Source organism: Haemaphysalis longicornis, unplaced genomic scaffold, assembly GCF_048455015.1.
Source record: "Haemaphysalis longicornis isolate Haplotype H1 unplaced genomic scaffold, Haemaphysalis longicornis Haplotype H1 scaffold_1, whole genome shotgun sequence".
NCBI classification, from domain to species: domain Eukaryota; kingdom Metazoa; phylum Arthropoda; class Arachnida; order Ixodida; family Ixodidae; genus Haemaphysalis; species Haemaphysalis longicornis.
Window position 1 is genome coordinate 45449156 of NW_027526203.1, and position 20234 is coordinate 45469389.

Consider the following 20234-nt stretch of genomic DNA (forward strand, 5'->3'; position numbering starts at 1 on the left):
TGCTGAGCGATACCGGTTGCCCAGTGCCTGACCCTTGGTTCCCTTGACAAAGAGAGCTCTCGCGACCCAGTTTTCGAGCACACCCGGCACTACAAGGGCAGACACTGCGCAATGGTTGATACGTTGCAAGCAAGCAAATACGGGCCTGCGCAATCGGAATGTTGCACTGCAACTTGGCATCAGGGATCAAGAAAAAGTGAGACCGTGCTCGTTCCAGCGCCTGTGTGTCTCGCTCTCCCTGCCATCCTCATTTGTTGTTTGCGCTGTGACTTCAAGAACATAAACAGATCTCAACTCCGTGAACTGTGGTTTCATTTTCTCTGCCCTTAACACGAGCCATAATCTTCTCATGGCTTATAGGAGTACTGACATGAATTTTCCGTGTTACATATTTTTCGCTGCTGGCTGAGTGGCACCTTAAATGGTCGACCGCAGCGTAAAAAAATAATTTACAGCCTCATTTGTTTCAGTTTTGGTTTCGACAACAGGAACATCGAGGGGTCCACTACAACAGGATGGCACTCTTTGACGTCACTGTTCTCATCCTACTATTGCAGCCAGTCTGCATAAGCGTGCTAGAGCGAGCGAGCGCGTCCAGACTGGTTGTGGTCACCCGCACCTGGCCAGCATGACGTCAGTCCAAAACTGTGACCTGATAAATAAGGCAGAGCAGCGCATGCCAACAGGAGTGAGCACTTTGGCTAGGTCACGGAAGCCCTGACGTCGGCACTCCGGGGCAAGGCGCAAGGCACGGCACTTAACGCGTCATGCTGACGCTGATGTCAAAAGAGTATCTGTTCTGAGCTTTCGCGTGCATACAAAGTTTCAAATTGATTTACGTAAATTATAGTCAACGGTTGCTGTTCAAACTTCCTGGAAGATATCTCTATATACGAAGGAAGCTTTTCTACATAGTTATCTTAGCTTTGAAATTTTGTGTCAGTACTCCTATAAAGGGGATATTAGGGGGGGGGAAGAGAACATTTTTTTTTTACTGAGAGCAGACCTTAACTTTTACAGCCCAGGCATGCTGTGTGTTGGGTGTTCCTTGTAATACACGCTTCTTGGCCAAGCTTTTAGTGGCAAGTACAACACTGAGCCCAATTTGCCTCTGTTGAGTGCACGGAACTATCTGAACGGTGACCAGAGCTTTTGTGTCTGCCGTTTCCCAATGCTATTTTAACTGCAGCAGCTGCACTGCTAGTTATGCTGCTATTCCCAGCAGGTGCAAATTCTTAAGGCCTCAGCTGGACAATTCCAAGGTGTTATTCCCAAATATGCTGACATTTCTTAGCATTGATCTTCAGGTTAAAGCAAATACTGAACAGAAAAGCCTTCAATTTGGCATTCAAAACAACTGAACACGATGCAGCAAAAGCAGGGTTCAGTCGTCGTCCCCAAGTAAATGTGCAAGACATCTGGAGAAACACCGCATAAGTGGGATGGGTCCCACATAGATCAGGCTGTTTGGCAATGCCCCCCGAGTGGCCACATTCCCAAAATCGGAGACGAGATGTGTGCTGACACTGCAGCGCCCGAACGCCAAGGTGTGAACAAAAGATGAGGCTGCAACTCGTGAGCTGTGCCCCCTAAAAGTGCAATCAATTAGTCGCCTCAGCCCTTGCAAGCGAGTACTTTCAAATGCAAAGAGGTGTATGCCACCACGCCCGGTGCTTGTCTACGCGGTTCGTTTGCAGCCGCACCAGGTGCACTTGTTGGACAAGTTGTCCCACTAGCAGTGGGCCCCTGGGAGCCTCCCGTGGCGAGCCCCACTCACCCAGGCGGGTGAGGGCCAGCAGTGAGGTGTGCACGGCCAGGGAGAGCTCGATGGGCAGCTCGGGGGGCACCACCGACGTCAGGATCAGCGCACACTCCAGGAACAGCTTGTAGCGGTTGCGCGTGGGGTCCTCCGTACCTGCAGGGGGGGCGCTGAATCGCACAGGTAGCCCCGAGCATCCGACGGCCGGCCAGCCACAGCGGAGGAGGCCACCACACTGGCACGCCCACCTCGCAAAGCTGGCGCAGCAGCCAACCAAACCCCTTCAAGACAATGCTTCGGTCCCATCCCCAGCACATTTGGCTTTAAAAACCCAAGTGTTCACACACACGCACAAATTTCAGGACAGGGGCAGAGGTGCTGAGCACTGGTGAAGGCCCCACATAGTGCCCATTTAAAGAAAACTTTCCTGATTCTTCAATGTTGCTGCTGGCTGACGACACCGCACTGTTTACTGGGTGCGTGCTGCCGAGAACTGCTCTACGGGAAACAGCCAGCCAAAGTATGCTGGCCAATGGCCACTCCTCCGATCAAGGGAACAATTGCAGCAACCGTGCTCAGGCATGCCGCTACCATCAACAGTCCATTCATCTCCCAGCGATTCTTACTGCACACACATAACACAAGAATTCCCCCCCCCCTTCCCCCAAAAAAAGTTTACACAAATTTAAAATTGCATTCATTACGCGAAAGTTTAACTTTATAAAGGCCGTTCCTTGAGAGTTTTCCTTGCCAGACAACCTTTCCTCCATGTTCTTGCCATATACAATGGAATCTCGGTGATACAAATTCAGTTGATAGGAATTTTCCGAATTCCCCAACCAAAATGCATTGTACAGTTGAACCTCGATATAACGAACCTCAATTTAACGAAATTCGCGATATAACAAATTTTTTCAAGTTTTCTATCAAAATTTTGCTAAATGCATGTATTTTTATCTTAATTTTACGAAGTAATTTCGTGCGACGCTTCCGATTTAACGAAGTCACGGCAAGAAAGGAAGAACAAAATTCCGGTCGAGGTTTTGCCTCTCAGAGCCTACATTGAAAACATTCAGTACTCGCATTGACTCTTAAAAGGCTAAAATTAAAAAAAAGCGGTGAAATCTGCGGTTGACAACCATTAAAAGCGATGAAAGAAGCTGCTCAAACCGCTAGCGGTCATGGATTTTGACGTCTCCATCGTTGCCTACTCTATTCTTAGGCTGCCGAAGCCGACCGTACTTACCCGATTCTAACGCGCACCTTTTTTCTGCAAAAATAGCCAGAAAAATCGCATGCGCGTTAGAATCGGATACAAAACCGAAACTGCCGAAACAGCTGAAATTTCGTTCCACCCATCGCCATCGCCATCTCAAATCGGCGCCAAAGCTTTTAGCAACCATTTTTCAGATCTAGGTGCCGAGGCGTTTGTTTCGGCATTCACACAAATCATCAAATTATCCCACTTGCGTGTTTGATAACAGTAATTGGCAGCAGCGGCAACGAAGGTGCGCCGCTTCCGCGGCTTACGAGCGGCTCACAGCGTTCTCAACGAACGGTTGGCTGAAGCGCATGCCTCTGGAGAAGCTCGCGGGATGGGCATGCAAGGCATGGGCCACAATCCCATCGAACATGGTTGAACGTATGTTCAGAAGTGTGGCATCGCGAACGTGCTTGACGGCACCAATGACGAGATGTTGCGGTCAGTGGAAGGTGACAAGGAGCTCTCGGAGAACTACGAGGAGTGAGATGCGTGAGATTACTTCGGGAAATAAATTGCCCGTTTCTCTCGCATTCGTTTTAAATGCAGAGCATTTCTTTAACTCACGATGTCACCCGGAGTTGTCAGCGTGCCTCGGCGTCCGCAACAGCCGTTCCAGGTGCGCCCTCTCCCCTACTCCTCCTCTCCCACATCACGCTACCCTCCTCGCTCTCAACAACAGGTCCGCACCCCTCCCCCTACACTATATAAAAAAAATACTTACCGCCGCCTGGTTTCGATCCCACGACCCTGCGGGCGGAATGCAAGGTACATGGTGCTCTACCCACTGCGCCACAAAGCCGACACAGAATGGAAGGCTACGAACGTGCCTTATATCCTTGACTCATTCAAACTACGTCAAGAAGCTGCTGATACAATGCATTCACTACCTGTGGGCGGAACGCGAGGTACATGGTGCTCTTCCCACTGCGCCACAAAACCGACACAGAATGAAAGGCTACGAACGTGCCTTATATCTTTGACTCATTCAAACTACGTCAAGAAGCTGCTGATACAACGCATTCACTACCACCAACTCCCCAAACACTAAACGTTAACGCTAAACGTTAACGCAATACACCCACCCCCTATGCGATGCAGTTACTCGAGTCCCCCTCGCGGGGAGATGGGCCCTTCTTTTTTCTTGCTTACAAAGTTCCTTGCGCGTTACAAACGGAGGTGCAAGTTTTTTCGGTTTCTTGCCTGGAAAATTGGGTGCGCATTAGAATCGGGGGCGCGTTAGAATCGGGTAATTACGGTACTTCAAGCTTTTTTCTACACGTCCTTGCTCTTGGTGCTGCTTCTCTAGGTTGTGCTCGCAGATAACCGCATTATATTTTGTTTGTGCATCATTAGGTGAGTCTTGTAAGCAGCATGAGCACTCCAAGGGAAAGAAAAGTGTTCCGAACAAGAGCCTGAGGAAGTGTCCGTGAAACCGACGGCTACCAAAGTGATGGATGCCATTGATGTTCTGCGGAGGCACACAGGCGCACACGAATGTTTAAGAGCAAGCTTTGTTAGCGCTGTCAGCATACGAGCGTCACGTAAAGCCCACCCTGATCAAGAAACGCCAAGCACTGCTTACGGACTTCTTCACTACGGCTTAAACATCGAGTGCTGGTGGCAATAAATTGCTCTCTTTGAACGTGGTCATCTTCGTTTCACCAGTGTTCATTAGACAGCTGCAGTGTGGAGAAATCGGTTTCGTTAGGGATCAGTGGGCATAAAAGTAATTGCTTAATCGAATTTGGCCGGAAGATGTTTAATGTAAGCTCTCCACTTTAGCGGGAGCACGTAAGCGCTCATGGAGGTAAGCGCTGCTCCACACAGTGAAGCAGTCCGCGTGTACTCCCCTCAGCTCACAATCATGGCTTTGTCTCAAGTGTCGTGGTTGCATCACGCGCCCATACTGCAGAGCCTTTGTACATGAAAAAAGTCTTTCGAAAGATTTATAGCAGCCTTCCGCTGTTGGCCCGCCGCACCCCTCAACGCCACGCCTAAGCCTACCACTGAATGGACGAAAAGAGGCGTAACTTCGAACGAGCACCTCGCCGGGGTGAAGTTCACGGGGCATGGTCGCGGGTTCAATTGACTAACAGCGGCGTTTAGTAGTGACCGAAATGAAAAAAAGAAAAAGTGGAAACCTAGTCTGCTATAATATTTAATGAGGCGTTGCGGAAAAAGCACCGGTTTTACGACAACACATGAACTACCGTCGGCTATCCGAATTCCATTGCCCAAGTGTTGAAGCTCTTAATTCACACAATTTTCGTGGCCAGTTTTAGTACAAATTTCGCTTTAAGTGGACAGGTAACTACATAGCAGTTGTTTCCTGGCGATGGGCAAGGTTTTGAAACCTCAATAACTGGTTAAATGAACTGTAAAATCGAAGCCTCGATTATACGAAATTCTCGATTTAACAAAATTACCGGCCCCAAGTACGACTTCGTTATATTGAGGTTTAACTGTATATAATGTAAAGAAATTCAGATTATCCGTACACATTTATCACCCCGCTTCAGGTGATACGAACAAGTGAGCTGCGAGTAGTCAACTGTGGTGTGGACGGGAGGCGGGAGTTCTAGTGCCACCGTGTGGCCTTGGTTGCGCAGGGGCACAAAAGCATTAGTTGTCCCTCGCCGACGGTACTCCTCCTCGCGGGGCGTTTGCAATACCGGAGCGAGAGGTGCTGCTCTGAACAAACAGAACGTTGCACCCTCCCTAAGCCTGTTCTTTCTTCCTATCCCCTCAGCTCCTTTATCTCCTGCTACAACCAATTCTTGCTGTCCTTTTCGTTTTCACTGGCTACAGCTCGGGTGCCTCTAGCTACCTTTTTGTATTAAACCATTCGACGAAACCACAGCCGGGGCGGCAATCAGGCTTTCCCTCTTGTTCCTGATGTGAGAAATTTCGCTATTTCGCCTTCTCCCCACTCCTCGCTTCCCTCTCTGCCCCGCACTCTAGCTGTTCTGTCATCCCCTTGACGTGTTGCCTGCGCCGCTTGCGCGTTGATTATGTGAGTGGAGTTCGTGTGCATGTGTCACGTCGGTGATGGGAGCGCATTCTTTTGAAGCCCGCATTGACAATTCGACCCAACACTCCGGCGGAATAACTCGCTGAGGAGCCTCATGACTTGCGCCAATAGGGAGACGTGCACTTCATGGCGGCAATTTCGAAGCGCTCGCAGCTACTGGCTGGGCCACCTCCGCAGTGGAAATTTGGCGCGGATGATATTTTATAGCGTAGTTCTTGCCCACATTATGAGCTCCTTTCCTACATGAGCAATTTAGTTTATGCCTTGAGCTGTGTTCTAACGAGGTTAGAAGCAGTCGCTGGAGCTATCTGCACCCCTTCACGGCAGGAGCAGACGCCATTATGCCACCGCCCGTCACGTGTGCGGCGTGCTTCCACGTGCAGATAACTCATCTTTTCTCGTTGTCTGAAACAAATTTTCCGGTGATACGGATATTTTTGCCACCCCTTGAGATCCGTGTCACCGAGATTACACCTAAAGCTCACGAAGCTTAAAAGACCTAGGTGATCCCCCCTCCAAACAATCCCATGTCACAAAACGTCCAGGTGTTGGTAAACTTAACATGACACTTGGTCCGCCATCCGGTCAAACCTCACAGCAGCTGCTACTGGCACGGCGACGTTCAGTCCACAATGCCAACACGCTGCACTCAGGTGCCCTGAAGCGTCGCTCACATCCCGAGCACGCCAATCCGTGCCCAGCTCAGAAGGATGCAAACACTCAGCCACTCCGCATCAGCAAGCAAGCCACCTTTGATCCAGACGTAGGAAGCGGCGGCGATGGCGAACATGAGCAGGAAGAGGATGAAGGCGAAGGTCTCCCGGTTGTTGGCCGTCACCCTCTTCACCCCGAACAGGATGGTGCGCAGCAGCTTGCCCTGGGCCGTCCCAAAGCTGGTCTTGAGCACATACGCCACGCAGCCGTTGTCCTGGGCTGCACACAAGGGCCCGCCGGGGTGGATCGACAACGAGACTTCCGACCAGAGAGTTTCACACTAATGCATGCCAGAGGGAATGTGGTGGTAGCATCCAGGCGAGTCGCGCTTCACCAAGTGTGCCGTCATGTAGTGGGTAGGAACTTTTCAGTGTTACTTGGCTTGGCTAGCCAACAAGCTCAGAAGTTGTCTGAGACTGAAAAAACAGCACTGTTATTGTTATTGTTTTATTATAGAAACGTAGAACTTTAGAATATTTATTTGTTGGGGATTATTCGGAAGCTTCGTGCAAGACAAACACCTTTTTCTGTTGATTTTGGCTTCGAAAGAGAAAAGAAGCCATGTGGCTAGCCAAGCCAAGCACGACAGGAGTGTTGCTAGCTCCTATGGTGGCACCTGTGACAGCACGCGATTGAAGCAACAGCTGTCTCTCTAGTATATATTAGTACGAAACTCCGCTTCCAACACTGGCAAGCTCAAACACCTGAGGCTTACGACATCCTACTAACAATCACTCCTTTAACACCTCTCCCTCAGTTGAAATCAACTCGCAGCAGCTTGGTTTAACTCGTGCATCTATCACTATTGCGTCACGGAGTAATAAAATTGCGCACCACACTTGCATTTCTACCTCTCGCAATTTTTCGTGTTCCACCAACACAGTGCGTGCGGAGAGAAACACTCGAAAATCCCTCTCACCATCTCTGACACTTAACCTTAACTGTGTTAGAAAACTTAAAAACGTCTTACAGCAGCTGCAAAAAGACAATTTTGCAGCCCGCACAGCCAGAAGGTTACTCAAAATCACAAAATTTCTGCAACGCTCCTCCACACCCAGATCCGCAATTTTTTCACACCAGGTCAGCCAACAGGGCGTAAGAAACTCGGAACACTTGCCTGCAATTTCTTGTCAGTGCACTGATGTGGACTGGCATGAGCAGCATGCTTGCTCTACATGTCAACACTCACTGGTGTAAACAGCAATTTGAAAAATTCAGCATCTCAAAAAGATACAAAGACCGGTGCACGCATGAAAGCTGTGAAGCCGAGAAAAAGCACGAAATATTTATCAAATTGCAAATTCCGCGCTGCAATGACGTAATAGGGGCAGATGCGGCATAATATGAGCAAGTGCTAAAAACATAGTTATCACTGCGTTAACTGCATGCTAGTAATAAACGACACGATCAATGGGAACCAGAGGACCCACCACAGCCGCCCCCAGTCATGTTTCTTTGTGGTGGCTTTGGTCGGTGGCTGCCAATCACACGAAGAATCTGTGATGTCAGAAAGATGTTGCGGGAAAGTGGCTAAGAGGTGCCACTGCTTTATCTGCCTTCCTTAATATCTCCATTATTTGCTTGAAGTCGGCAACGAAATCGGTGTCACTGTTATCGCGGGAGGGGATTTTGAACGCGTCAAACTTGCACTTTGCCTTCGTGGCTCCTTGAAAAGCGAAATGGCCCCAGCGGAAGCCCCCCCCACCCCTAGGACAGGCAGGCACTCACGCCGGAGGCCCGTGCTGGCCTTGGCTGGGGGTGTGTGTTGCAGCACCTTGGTGCCCCCGTACAGCACGTGCAGCCGGCCGTCCGCCTCCATGTCCAGCAGCCGCTCGGGGTCCACGTCCTCCACGGGCTCCTGTCATGCAACAACAACCGCACACCACGTGCTGCAGCAGCCTCCTGGGCCACGTAGCTCTCGCACACAGTCCCTCTTCTCACTTTGAAAAAAAGAATTATCGGAAACTTGAGTCTGCTTCCATGCTTCGAAGGAAGGTGATGGCCTAGCGATTATTCAAAACGTGTTATGCTGCATCGCGTTTCCGTCTCTTCATTCGCCTTTATTTCCTTCATCTTTTGCCACGAATTATGCCTACCGGCCCACTGGAGCAGCTTTTTCAGTCAGAGCTCTCCTCCTGAATGTGAACATTTCTGTTTGGTTGGGTTGAACTTGAGGCAAAGGCACCAACCAAGCTTTCATTAAAAGCGGTTCCAACGTTTCAGAGAATACTCAGCTCCTTCATCAGGGGTGACTGTGTTCAACCATAAGCAAACAGTGGGACTGCTTTTAATAAAAGCCCTTGGTTGGTGCCTTTGCCTCTTCCTCAGAGCTCCCTCTCTGCGAGCACCCGTTCAATGCACGGGCTGCCACGTGCACCCGTCAAGGCGCATGCATCAGGTAATTCTTTGCTCCAATGTGGCAGGGTGGCACGTTTAGAGCTGTGGTTAGCACACTTGCCTCTTGCTCTTGCAACATTTTGAAACAATTCGCATTGATGCTGACGACGACAACAAACACGCTCACTTCCTGTGTTTGATGAGACACCCAAAGCTTTTGCCTCAAAAAGAGGACAGGCTGCTTTTCCAGAAAGCGCGTGCACTGTTTCTGCTTCTACGCATCCCCACATGAGGCTTTCCCGCTCGACATCCGAAACCTGTGAGAAGGCCAACCAAAGCTGCACGAAAAAGCTACACCCGCACATAGAATAAGAACCTGTTTCATAACGAGATGGCTAGGGTGTGTTACTCAGAAACATCCCCACCACTCTCACCTGCTCATGCCTATCCGTGATTAACAACTGCAGGTAACAAAGCATTGTACACACTTTTCTGCAGGCTCTTGGAAGACTACTCCTTTACTTTTTAAAATTTTTCGAGGACAAAATATTAAAAAAAAAAAAAAATCTTCCTGTTCCCCCCACCCATTTAAACGTAGGTTCTATCAGATAAAGCAGCCTGACGAGATAGTTGGCATGACATGACGGAAATAAAATTACCCTAAAAGGACAGGACAAACAGAAGATGAACAGTTCTGCGTGGTGTGGTGTTCTTCTGTTCGTCCTGTCCTTTTAGCGCAATTTTACTTTCTAACAGATCCTGCGGAAGCAACTAGCCTGCTTCAAAGTACCTTAAAAACGCAAAGGGGAGTTGTTTTAACAAACTTAGACACATGACATTGTGCTTGTTGAAAATAAGAAATGCCCCACTAAAAACAGATGAAAGCATATCTCTCACAACGAGCGGGCACTAGCTAGACAGCAGGCGTATGGCCCTTTGAGCGCTAGCGATCAACTGCCGCTGACATGCACTGGTGTGCCCCGGCAGCAGCCCTTGCACATTGCACCAGTGGGTCTGGCCAGGGGTCCCCTGGAGCTCCTCAGACCTCCCTCCTCGCACCCGGGCAGCTGCACCCTGCTGGGTGCTTTCAGAGCACACGATACACCTTTGACATAGGACATCAGAAAAGATGATGAACTTGTCTAGCTTTGTGCTCCCAGACACCGAGACAAAGGTTTTTTGACCAGAAGGGGCTGACACCATATCACTCAGGAAGCTCGTTTCTTATCATGCACTTGTTTCACTTTTGGTCTTGCGTCCTTCTGTGCCCCTGTTATAATTAGTATCCTGCAGGTGCGCATTCAAAATCCCCCATTCAAAAGCAAAAAGGAAAAGCTCAAGGAAGCAATGCTCGAGATATTGCCTTAAAAAAAAACCAACACTAAAAACCATCCCTCCCCCCAAGGGGCAAACGATGTTCCTACCTGTCGGCCCCTCTCCCCCGATCCCTCCCGTGTGAGGCGACGACATTGCTCGTTCATGCCAAGTTTCAAGGAACCATGAAGACAGAATTGTGATGAATGGCAACGTGAGTGATTGGCCACGAAAGTAAGCCAGCAGAACGACAGCGACGATGACGAGGAAGAGGGCTGTGGGGTGGTGATCGCGAGGGCTGGAATGACGGTGGCTGCAAGGCAAGCGGCGGAACAAGGCGCGGTCTGTGGGAAACGACCCCGCGAGACGCCTGGGCCACCTTGAGCGGGACCGGCGCTACCCTCCGCCAACGCCATGGAGCACATCTAGGTACCGCCATCGTGCCGCTTCTGCGCCAATTGCTGAGGCTCCGTTCCGGCTGTCCCCGCGATACATATGTGGTGCAGGTTGGGCTTTTATTTTATTCTATAGCCCTTTACCTTTGTCGGGCGCTGCCGCTCCTGCTGTTTGAGCCGCTTGTATCACATCGCGACGGAATGCAAGCCGACTTGCTCATCGGACATTGCTCGAACCTTCCGAACTGCGAGAGACTATTTCCGAACTGTTGACTGTGCTCCCGTGTGACACCCAAGCCTGTCCTGCCTATAACGTCCCAGCATCTACTGACCTGGGCTTGTCCTTAGTCCTCTTTAATATAGTCTTCGGTGGGATAACCAGTGTTCGACTCTGCCTGCGTGGTCCTTGGCCCATTCATAACAAGAATACAAGTTCAATCCATTTGAAAGACCACCTCACTAAGCTCCTATCCAGCCACAAATGGCACTTTTTAACCGAAGAAAATGCATAAAACATTGAAAAGCTTTCAAATTTCCCTCCATGGTGATTTTTTACGCATACCAGTGACGTCATACGTGCCAGCACTAAACACGTAGTGATTAGTGTGTTAACTGCCCATAAGCATCCGAGTGGTACGATCAATCAAAGCTAGTGCTCCCACCACAACTGCCCAGTCATGTTTCTTGGCGCTACCTCAGGCCAGTGGCCACCAATCGCACCAACAAGGTTCTCTGACGTCACAGAGACCCCGACTGCTTAATAAAGGGGCCATGCAGATACAACACAACTTTGGTCCATTCAAAAGATTGCCTCGTTAGAATCATACTGATGCCACTTTCAACGCACACTTTGCTCAAATAAGCTATATAGGTGGGAAAAAAGGGAATGGCCATGCGACCCACTAGCTCATTTCCCGCAACAGAACCTATGATACCATATGCCCAGCTGACACAAATTAGGCAGGGCTTTTAAGCTCGCTGAACGAGCTATTCGCACTTAAATGCAATGCATATTCATTTTACAGCAGTAAGAACGGTGGGGTAAACAACAAAAGTTATGAAAATACACGTAAGCATATAAGTACCGATGTGCACTGCTGTTGGTACTGGGCGCACTATACTTGTTTTAGCTGCACAGCAGTCCGTCGCTTTGAAGTTGTCTTACACGGCACTGGCCGATTGACGTAAACGACATTGTATTACGTGACTCTGTTTGTCGAGGATACACCATGTGTTTCCGAAACGGTTACTTTCTACCGTCACAAAAACAAGCCAGGTGCAAATAGAGTCAAAAATAAAGCAACAGCGAACAATGGTCCACGGCTGAGTATGAGAGTGCCATCTGGGAGAACTGACAGTAAGCAAGGCTGCAGAGCCTAATGACGTGCTGGAAGTTCGTTTGAACATTCACCTCTGTGACTTCATGGCAGACTTAACAAAAACACACGACTTCACGGGAGAACCAAATTTTTAACCTAAATTGATAAATTTCTCAGTGAATACGGCATCGTTTGCTGCTTGACAAGCGCTGGGTGCTCTAGGAAACACAAAATCTTTGGCATAAAACAAACTTGTATTTTGTCTGCATGGCCCCTTTAATGCCTCTCTATTATACCTCAGGAGTTTGTGATAATATTAGCATCCCTGTTGTGGGGACAAAGCAGCCTTTTCAATGAGCCAGACTTGTGTTCCGTCTTCCCGGCCCCATTACCCGCAAGCCACAGGGGGGCAGCGGCCACCACCGACCTTCATCTGGGGCACCGATTCGCCCGTCAGCATGGACTCATCCACGATGCAGGGGCCCCTCAGGAGCAGCAGGTCACAGGGCACCAGGTTCTCGTTCTGCGAACGACCTGGCCGCAGAGGAGAGGCACACGGCACGGCTGCCGCCCAACTTGGCACTCGCAGCAATTGCACAAAACACTGAGGGGCTGCCCCTTTCACAGCAGGCTTGCGAGCCCCGGGAATGGGAAGATGAACCTGTCAAGAGTCTGCAGCATGTTTGGGCATTATCCGATTGGGAAACCAGTCATGACTGAACCCGAACAGTGGTAGTAGTAATTAACGTCCGTAAAGGCAACTTCAGCAGCTAAATATGCTTACACGTACACTCAAATTAGGGTCGCGTTGAACGTACACCTTGGGGTTTGGAGGAGGGCGGGAGCGGAAACCTTTGCCGTGGCTCCCGACCTGATTGTGCCACCCAGTCGGATATTCCACAACAATACCCTCAGCATTAAAAGCTTTAAGATGTGCACAGCACACATTCCCAAGAAGTGGAGCCCTCCTCCTTGTTCCACAGCTGGGAGCTCAACCCAGACCGAAAGGGGCTGGCCACAACTGGCACAGTTGTTGGGTGGCTGCCAGCCACACGTTAGGGCCCATTCTCAGGCCTCCAGGGCCCCACTTTTCTTATTCGTAGCCGGCCTTAGGGGAGTTCACTTGCTGTCAATCTCCCATTCTTTGTGCCAGAGCCCATGAAGCGTGTTTGCAACCAGTTCCACTTCATATTTAAAATGGTCAAGAAACGGAGATACAACTTTTTTGAGGTAGATATGTCTACTCTGCAAGTCACTAGGAAATGTCAAAGATGTTTCAAAATGCTCAGTACACTAGCAAAAATAGTTCGCACAAAATACAGTACATTTTCCTCACCACCACGCAGCATAAAACTTCAACCGGAGCCACTATCACAAAGTGATTGCATATATGACAAGAGGAGCTCAATCTTTAGAAACTGCGTAAACTTCAGCCTCTTAACGTTACTAGTTGAAAAAGTAGCCAGCCCTAGAAACTCAAAATGAGCTCGCTCAAGCAAACATGTCAAGTCCTCGTGCCTATTATGTGAATAGGCTGAAAACACCTTTGTTTATGCTAGCTTTAAGCATGGAAAGGGCACAGTGGGAAAGTGCTTTTGGAAAAAGTATGCGAGTGTACGTCATTTAACTTAAAATGCAGTTCGTGAAAACAAACGGGACATGAAGTTATTACAGCCGTATGACCTGTGCAGTATACAGCCACATACACACATCCTACCCTACACTTGACATAACGCTACTAGTAAGGACACAGCATACGCCCATCCCAACCCCCGAGAAACTCCCTGGAATGCATTCTTGCTTCTCCTCATTCCCAAGTTAAGCCCCAGGCGGGCTTCCCACACCCGAAGCGCCGAAGCGGACCCACCTATGGAGACAATGTCCCCAGGGATGAGATCCGAGCTCAGGATGGGCCTCCACTTGCGGTTCCTGTACACCTGCGCACCGCAGAAGGCAGGGGAAAGGTCAGCGTGCACACGACAAGTGCACATCAGCCACACCTCCACGCTATTCCGACGGGCCCAAAAGATGTGCCAGCCAGGAGCCAGCACGACCCGGCCACTTCTCAGCCAAAGTTGCCAAGAAACAACTCAACGTCTGACACAAATCCCCGTGAGAAACGATTAAGGGGGGACGTGGCAAGTAAAACTATTTACAGACCAAATTGAATCACATTAGCAGCATTTATATAGCTAACCATTCTAACAACAAAACTGAAATCGGTGCAAAGATACCTTCTATACTTTTCAAGTTAGAAGACTAATTACCCAAAACTTGCATTCAGCTTCATTAACTAATTATGCAAGAAGTCAACAAAATAGTTATGTCAGTGTATTCACACATGTCTATTCTGTGCAAGGAGGCTATTAGATCATTGCATTATATCCTTTAGGCATAAAGAAAGAACAAGAAAAGTTTCACCTTCCTTTCGAAATAAGAAATAGTCTCATGTCAAAAAGAAAGTTGAACCTCTGTCTTTCTTTTCGGATACCTAAAGGAAATAAAGCAATAATCAAATAGCTTCCTTGCACATAATGGACCTTCCTGGTGATGCAGACATAAAAATCTTGTTCAGTTCTTGCCTAATTAGTTATTAATTAATCTTGTAACAGCTCTGTGAAGGTAATTAGTGTGGTAACTCAAAAAGTATAGAAGATAATTTGAAACTGATTTAAGTTTTGTTATTAGGTTAGTAAACTACATAAACTACGCTTCACCCAGCTCATTTCATCCTCGGAATAGTACAAGCCTTGAACTTTATTCCCTTTTCTTTTAAATTGCTGCTTTTAGTGTTCACGTTCACTTCATGACTATGCCTATGAACTTTTCTGTACTGTTGTTGCGTTATGTCACAAAAGTTTTGTATTACGCGATGTTATGTAACATTTGTCAATTTATTTGCATTCATTGTTCCTGATTGATCATCATGCTGCTCTTTTGCTGACTTGTAATGGGGTCGGGACCTCGTCAAGCTGCTCCAGCTTTTAGTCCCGTACTCCTCCTTTTCAAAGGAAATAAAAATTTTTAAATAAAAAAAAAATTTTAAAAAAAAATCTCCCAATTTGACTTAATTTTGGTCCATAATTTACAAAAATAGTTTTACTTGCTCCGTCTTCCCTTAAAATGTCCCTACGTTTGTCAAGCGGTGCACGAACGAAGCACCTACACTAAGCCATGAACGCGGGCGCATCGAGTCGAGATGCTTCATTGCCTCTTATTCCAATTAAAGGCAGCTGTTCAGCTCCACTTGCTTCCATGGCAACAAAAAGTGCATGCAAAGAATTCATAGTTTTGGGTAGTAGCAAACAATTTTCAACCAATCACTTGGTTCAAACACGACAGCGCCCATGCATACTCAAACTCAAAAGTTTACGACACAAAATTTTCCGACCAATGAGAGGCTAAAGCTTCGCTGTAAAAAAAAAGAAAACTGCGTATATCTAGGTAGAGCTTTTTTATTTGCTGTAGCTGAAATCGAAAACGTAATGGCTTGACACACCTGTGTCACAGAGATTATCAGGTTGTTCAGGAGTCAGTCAAAATAGTCCTCTTCCGTCGCTTTTCATGCTTTTACCGCCAGCAAACCTTGATTCATAGGCCAGAATAGAGCCCCGCTGCCCGTCGTGAGGACGAGGCGATCACAGCTCACTCTCAACTATGTCCTCATTTGCTTCTTGCAAGGCAACAGCACAAGTTAGCCACACAATTTAAAAATCCCCCTGGGAGAAGGAATTTCTCCTGCTTGAAAACCTTTTCTTCTTCCCCGTCGTCCCTCGAAGAACATGCCTATGAGAGCTTTGCCGTATGATGACGATTTTTGCGGGCGCCATTCAAGAGCCCCCTTCCCTATTGAAGGAACGCATGTACTATTGTGATACATTGAAATACGAACAACGGAGCGCGTGGCTTTCAGTACATGCCGTGCATCCTGGGGACGTGCCACGTATGCGCAGTACGAACAAGTTACCGAGAGTTTGTGACCAATCTTGATATAGAAAAACCATTGTGTTTCCATCGTCTGTTGAGCACCCGGCATAAAATAAAAAAATAGGAATATAGCTGTGTGTGCCGTTTTTAGTCAGCGCAGCGTCGAAGTTAGATATCGCTAGCGTCAGCGGGCGCCGAACACAGCGGGAAGGCAAACCAAAATGTACTGAAAGCCACGCGCTCCATTGTTCGTATTTCAATGTATCACGATAGTACACCGTCCTACCCCAGAATCTTGCAGCCCCCCAGCCAGCCTCCCCTGAGGTTTGGCAGCCTGCTTCGTTGGTGCCACTCCCCCCCCCCAACGGAACAAAGGGGCATGCCCACCTGCATGCTGTAGGGCTTGTTGCCCATTTTGCGGATGAGTGAGAGGTTGCGCAGCTGCTGCTGCACCAGTGTGCACTCAAAGGCCACCAACATGAAGAGGGTGAACACGCTGTAGTACCAGAACTCGTCCAGGCACCACAGCGCCACGCAGAACACTTGAAACACAAAGAAGGGCGCCGTCGCACGCTCCTTGAACAGTGCCCCGAACTCGGGAACCTCCATCTCCAGGCTGCGGCAGTCACAGGCGCCATCATCAGGGGGAACCTTACAAAGAGCCACCAGAACACGCTACGGTGGCGGGACAGTGTGAGAACAAACAAGCACGCAGTGCCACACGGTGCAGCGAGCGGGACTTTGAAAGCCCTCTCCTCTGCATGCACTACTTTTTCACTACAGCCCACCTCCACCTAGAACGACACCGCTCTACTGGAAATCCCGGCCTACTCGAAGTGTTCCGTGGTTTCGACTGCAGCAGCACATCATGCCCGCTTTTAGCCAAGTCAGTAGTTTTCTGTCTCAAGGACTTAGCTATAACGAGAGCCACAATCATGCCACTTTATGCAAGGCGGACATTATGCAGTATGCCCCACGAGAGTTCCTAACCAGCTCCTAACCAACTTACTCATTCCAAGGCACATATTTATACGAGGCCCGATCAAATGAAACCCATTTTTGCTGCGTGCTTTACGTTGGAGCACGAGGACCTCTGTGTTGTGGCTCCTGCACACACGCCATGGCACAAGCAAACAAGAGCTCAGTGCCCTGGCATACGCAGGTTGTACGCACGTGCTAACAACACCAATGAGACTGTGGCCAGTGTAATGAAAAATCAACGCCCAGGGGAATCGATCAGTTAGTGGCACTTCCCAGCTGCTTGAAATTCACCGCAGAATACAGGGCTGCATGCGCTGACTAAGAAGTGTGAACGTTTCGCAAGAAATGCGAGAACATGAAGCCTCTCTTGTGGCCCAGTCAGGCACACGCTGCTGCGAGAGAGGTAATCCATCAACTCATGCAGCAATGTGCAAGACTGTTGGGAGAAGAGTGAAGCATCGGAAAGCGCGATCGCAATGGATTCAACGGATGCTGACTGACCACCATGAAAAAAGCCCATCGTCTGGGGCAACCCTTTTTCGTGGAGGGCATTTGAATGCGTATGGCAACCACTTAAAAAAAAAACATGCCGTGTCTTGCTTCCTTACACATGCTGCCTCCTCTGGTTCTACCATGTCACCTAATGTACTTCTTTGCTCATCCTATTGGGCATATGATTGGTTTTTGTTTCATACCACCTTGCACAAGGTGGGTTCCAAAAGTATTGAACTTTTTTTGTTTCCTGCGTAAGCATTCCTTCAATGTGAAGGCATGCGTGAATTATCTCCTCCCTGCACGAAGCGTCGGCCACTAGCAATTGGTCCATGTGCAACAACCTGCACAAGCACTTGTCAGATACCGATGAATTGCAAAATGACAGAACATGAGCAACGACATCACATCAAATTTTGCCAAAAGCCTGGCGACACCAAGGTTGAAACTGTCCGCAACATCCAACAGGCTTTTAGGGACGATGCCATGAGCAACTCACACATAAAGGAGTGGCACGAGTGCTTCAAAGATGGCCACAGATCAGCTGACAGCAAACAGCTTTCAGGCACGCCCCCAACGAACTGAAATGAGAATGTCACTGAGCTAGTGCGGACTTTTACGGAGGAACATTGTACCACAGTTTGGGAACTTGTGAACAAGGTAGGAGTAAGCACTTGGATCAGTGCATTCGATTTTCTCCCAGGACTTCCGAGAAATTCAAACTGACACTGCCAGCAAGAGAACAGAAGCACTGCCAGTGGCTCCAACTTTCTGAACACCGTGATCACCGGTGGTCAGTTGTGCACTCTTAAGTACAATCCAGAAAACGAGGTGCAGTCATCGTCCCCAAGGCCACAAAAAGTGATATTTCAAAAAAAAAAAAGAAAAAGTAAAAATGCGGGCCATCTCCACTAACATGAAACCTGGGGAGGGCAAAGCATGTAGTGTAAGTGTATTCTTGGTGCCTTGGTGTTTTTGCCGATGAAGATAAAACCATTAGGGGTAGAGGTATACAGCTTTGCTGTAAAAGTCTCGTGTCTCTGAATTACAAAGCATTCCAGCGTGAGGCGTAAACGAGTGTCCCAGTGTTTCTTTTAGTACGTGTTTTATTCTAGTGTGAGGCATAAACAAGTGTTCCGGGATTTTAGTACCGTGGCTACATGAGACGACGATTACGACGACATGTGACGGCGACAGACCAAGCCCCTAAAAAAAAAAAGGCAATGTCAAGGTCACAAGCGTTCCTTTCGATTCCCACGGGGTGGTCTTTAACATGTCCAAACCATCAAAAAGGAGAACCACAACAGAGTCCTTGGTCGCATTCGTAACGAAAGCTGCGCAGCGCAAACGACCAGATCTGTAATCAGCAAAAGCTTGGCAGCTCCATCACATTGACTCGCCTGCCCACTCAACACCTCCGATTCACAGCATTCCTGTGGCTTGTCAGGCCCCTACTCCCCCAACATGGCTCTGTACGACTTCTGGCCATTTTGCAAGCTGAAAATGCCGCTGAAAGGAATCTGATTTGAGTCGAGAGAAGATACCATGCGGACCGCGACGGCTCAGCTGATCACCATTCCAGAAGTGTCTCCAACAATTGTTTGGATAAGCGCGCCTTTCCAGGGAGACTACTTTGACGGGGGGGTTCTGTACCTACAAATCAATAAATGCATTGCCGCCAACCGAAGAATGGATACTTTCTGAACACTAGAAAATTGGAGGCCGCCAATACACAAAACAGCCCCCTTAAGAAACTAGTATCCAGGACCCCAAGGTGGGCTCTTCACGACTGACATACAAGCAGGAACGAGCTTGGCCAGGAATGACTGCAGCACCTGGGGCCACAAAAGGGATACTGCCACTGCAGTCAGGAAGAGGACCACACCCAGAAATGTCCATTTACCAATGCAAGTGGGCAGCAAAGGGGATTGACACTCTCCCTACTCGCTGGGCAGCTGTGGGCTGACAGGTCTGCACTGCCACCAACCGATTCAAAGCAAGGCAGCTCAGAAAAAATCATAAATTTGGAGAGTGCTTTCTCCACAACTAAAGTGCATCAGCTTAACTTCATGGCCACTCCCAAGACCATAGTCCCCCCCAGGAGGCCAGCAGCAGCAAATCTTTCCGTGGGGCCATACTGTATGGGACACCAGCAAGGGCAATTCCCAGTGCCCTGCAAGAAACCAACCTTCTCGAAGATTCGGACGGCTCCAAGGGGGGAAACCTTGGATGACCACTGAACATCACTGAGAAATTTTAAAAAGTGAGCAGGTGTGAAGGTTGGGCGTCCTTTCCACTCCAGGTAGTAAGTAGTACAAGCTTGCCTTGTCTCAGCAGGGAAGTTTTGGTTAACAAATAAAAAAAAATCTTGCATAAAACAGCCCAGTCGCCATTTAGTTAACAGCAGGAAACCTGTTGTTTCTTTCATTCAGTTCACTGTGGCAAACTTTGCGTTATACTGGGCAGTGCATTAAAGGGTTATACTGGCTCACTGAAGAATACCACTCCTACACGTAGCTGTTCCAAAATAAGGTACTAAACAGTGAAAACGTGAATAGAGGTTAGATGGGAATCAGCTTGAATAAAATCAACACAAAAGGAAGAGGGAGATACACGACACACTGTATGTCGTGTCTCTCCCCCTTCCTTTTGTGTTCGTTTTATTCAAGCTGATTCCCATCGAAGATGTACCAACTAGCAC

At 48.6% G+C, this 20234-nt stretch overlaps 1 protein-coding gene across 1 annotated transcript in view; it reads right to left on the bottom strand.

The window, feature by feature from the left end:
• LOC144176121 (endoplasmic reticulum transmembrane helix translocase-like) overlaps nt 1-20234 on the bottom strand; it is a 141554-nt gene that overhangs the window by 107854 nt on the left and 13466 nt on the right. The window contains exons 4-9 of the mRNA XM_077705196.1: nt 16448-16676; nt 14001-14070; nt 12561-12667; nt 8497-8626; nt 6805-6987; nt 1778-1915 (exon numbers count right to left, since the gene is read on the bottom strand). Coding sequence (XP_077561322.1) covers nt 1778-1915; nt 6805-6987; nt 8497-8626; nt 12561-12667; nt 14001-14070; nt 16448-16676 — 857 coding nt within the window. The remainder of the gene's footprint in view (nt 1-1777; nt 1916-6804; nt 6988-8496; nt 8627-12560; nt 12668-14000; nt 14071-16447; nt 16677-20234) is intronic.